General features: G+C 45.8%; 1 protein-coding gene across 1 annotated transcript; it reads left to right on the top strand.

Moving 5' to 3' along the window:
- Window positions 1–229: 229 nt before the first annotated feature.
- Window positions 230–2,082, top strand: LOC104489885 (forkhead box C1-A). The gene is made up of 3 exons (XM_010132093.1): window positions 230–336; window positions 1,085–1,253; window positions 1,600–2,082. The coding sequence occupies exons 1-3, from the start codon at window positions 230–232 to the stop codon at window positions 2,080–2,082; spliced, it is 759 nt and encodes a 252-aa protein (XP_010130395.1).
- Window positions 2,083–2,393: the final 311 nt, after the last annotated feature.

The following is a 2,393-nucleotide window of genomic DNA, read 5'->3' as shown; positions in this document are numbered from 1 at the left end:
CCCCAATATAATATCCTAACAGACAGGCTGTCTGGGACGTGAGAACTGCAAAAACAATCCCCACCCCATCACGGAGAGTATGTGTGCACGGAGTAGAGGGAGTGTGAGGAGGGGGGAGAGAGGGAATGAGACAGACAGAGGGGAGGGAAGAAGGGAGGAGGGAGTCCAAGCTCTGAGAAACATCACTCCATCTCTCTCACTCCACAGGAGCTGAGCAAGGAGCAGGACGATGTTTGACAACACACAGTACCCCTATAACTGCTTTAATTATGATGGGGATGATTATCCTACCTGTAGTTCTGATGAAGAGAAAAAATTCACCAGACCAGCGTACAGGTAAGATGAAGTTTTTCCAAGTCTCTCCATCACTGGGGAGATTTCTGAGCTCTGGGATGGTGGGATCACAGCTCTCAGGAGAGCATGGGGATTTCTTCCCAGCTGTATGCAGTGGGTCTGCCCCAGCACAGGCACCGGAGCAGGCAGATCTCCCCCTCTCTGTGTTTGAAGTGTTCATGATTTGTTTCCTCTCGTGTGGGGTCACAGCAACTCTGGCATGCCGTTCAGCCACCAGACCTCAGATGGTCTCCAGGAGCCCTGGGAGACAGGGAATTAAATGTGCAACATGTTAGTGGGTGAATCGAATGCAGATAACCCCTGGTGTGGTGGAAAGATGCACTGTGTAGATGTTCACAGGTCCTGTCCACGAGCAGGCAAGGTCTCTAGTGACAGTGTCCCTGAGACTGTGTTGTCTCACTGCAGCCTTCCAGCTCAGAGAAACTTTTCTGATGGGGTTTGAGAGGTGGGTGATCTTTCTGTAATCGTCCTTTATCTAAGCGCTCCGCACTGAGTGCCAGGGCAAACAGCCCAGTTGGGACTAAATTGCCTGGAAGTAACGCCTGCCTATCATCCCCGGGGCTCGGGGCAGAGAGGCAGCGACCCCGCTCTGGACTTATCCCTGGGACATCTCGGGTAAGGGAGCAGACCCACCGGATAGTAGGATATGGGCACCCATGTACCCATGTGGTCCTAAAAACTGAGTATGTGAGTGAGGCAATGGTGTAACAGCAAGTTTTCCTTTTTTCAGCTACATTGCCTTAATTGCAATGGCCATCCAGCAAAGTCCTTCCAATAAAGTCACTCTCTCTGGCATATATGACTTTATAATGAAGAAATTTCCTTACTACAGATCAAATCAGAGAGCCTGGCAGAACTCCATTCGACATAACTTATCGCTTAACAGTTGTTTTGTAAAGGTAAGATCAGTAACTGTATATTTACACACACACCGTGCACAGCTAAAAAATTACATGCAGGAATAATCTCATCACTAGGAAGGAAGGGAAACAAACAGCTGAGCTCTGAATCATGTAAAATCTCTCGGAGTTGTCAATTATAAAGAGTATATCCTTGTCTGATGTGTGCTAATAGATAACAAATTGAAGAGGATGGAGTTCACATCCTATTCGTATAATGAAAGCGAATAGTCTTAAAAGCCCTGTCATGTGTGTTTACACCATTCTTGAATGTAAATGAATGCAGATGTTAAGCAGCAGCATCTGTAACATATACAAATACTGAACTGCCTTTAAATAAATACAGGTTCCCAGAACAGAAGGGAATGAGAAGGGGAAAGGAAACTATTGGAGCTTTGCAACAGGATGCGAATCCATGCTGGATCTCTTTGAAAATGGGAATTACAGGAGAAGACGGAGGAGGAGGAATGTGAAAAGGGAACATAAGGAGCAGAGAGCAAGCAGAGGGAAAAGTCCTTCATCCCCCGACATGTCTCCTATGGACTCCACTTTAAACAACATTTCCTCTGCTGAAAGTAAACATGAAAGAATTGAATCGGGCCCAAGACTACTGGAGCCTCGTGGGTTTGCTCCAAACAGCATGACCAGCAGGCAGAGCCTAAGCAATTCCTCCTTAGCAAAATCGGATTCTGAAATTAAATTCAGCATCGATTACATCCTTTCAGCTCCCGACCCTTTGCCTGTCCTAAGATCTCAATATAATATGCAAGAAAACAAATACCATCTCCTGGAGGCTCAGCAAATTAACCTCCAGTTCTGGACAATGTGACGTTATTTTTTGGTGGTAACACAGTCCGAGTTACGGTGTGTTCAGCAGCCTCGTGTCACTGAAAATCAGCCGCCTGCCTCCTCGTTTCCTCTCCCGAGCAGTACTCAGAAAGGGTTACCGATTCACCAGCTGACACTCTGTTTCTACCCAAGGAACTTTGCTAAGATTAAAGCATAAATAACAGTTACCGATGTTGGTTTTCAGTATTTTGAAATTCATTAAATTCCGGCTTTTATTTTTTCTAAACTGTTGTGGACATCAATTAACAACACGAAGAATTTCCTTTCTCATGCAGAAGAAACTTATCACCC

This window comes from Buceros rhinoceros, unplaced genomic scaffold, assembly GCF_000710305.1.
Source record: "Buceros rhinoceros silvestris isolate BGI_N320 unplaced genomic scaffold, ASM71030v1 scaffold14832, whole genome shotgun sequence".
Lineage (NCBI taxonomy): Eukaryota > Metazoa > Chordata > Aves > Bucerotiformes > Bucerotidae > Buceros > Buceros rhinoceros.
The sequence above is the reverse complement of the archived record's forward strand: the minus strand, read 5'-3'. Positions and strand labels throughout refer to the sequence as shown.

Bases quoted from the DNA above. Each gene is read 5' to 3' on its own strand.
- LOC104489885 (XM_010132093.1), top strand. From the start codon at position 230: ATGTTTGACAACACACAGTACCCCTATAACTGCTTTAATTATGATGGG. The intron at 337-1,084 runs GTAAGATGAAGT...TCCTTTTTTCAG, and splicing joins TTCACCAGACCAGCGTACAG to CTACATTGCCTTAATTGCAA. The intron at 1,254-1,599 runs GTAAGATCAGTA...AAATAAATACAG, and splicing joins TTAACAGTTGTTTTGTAAAG to GTTCCCAGAACAGAAGGGAA.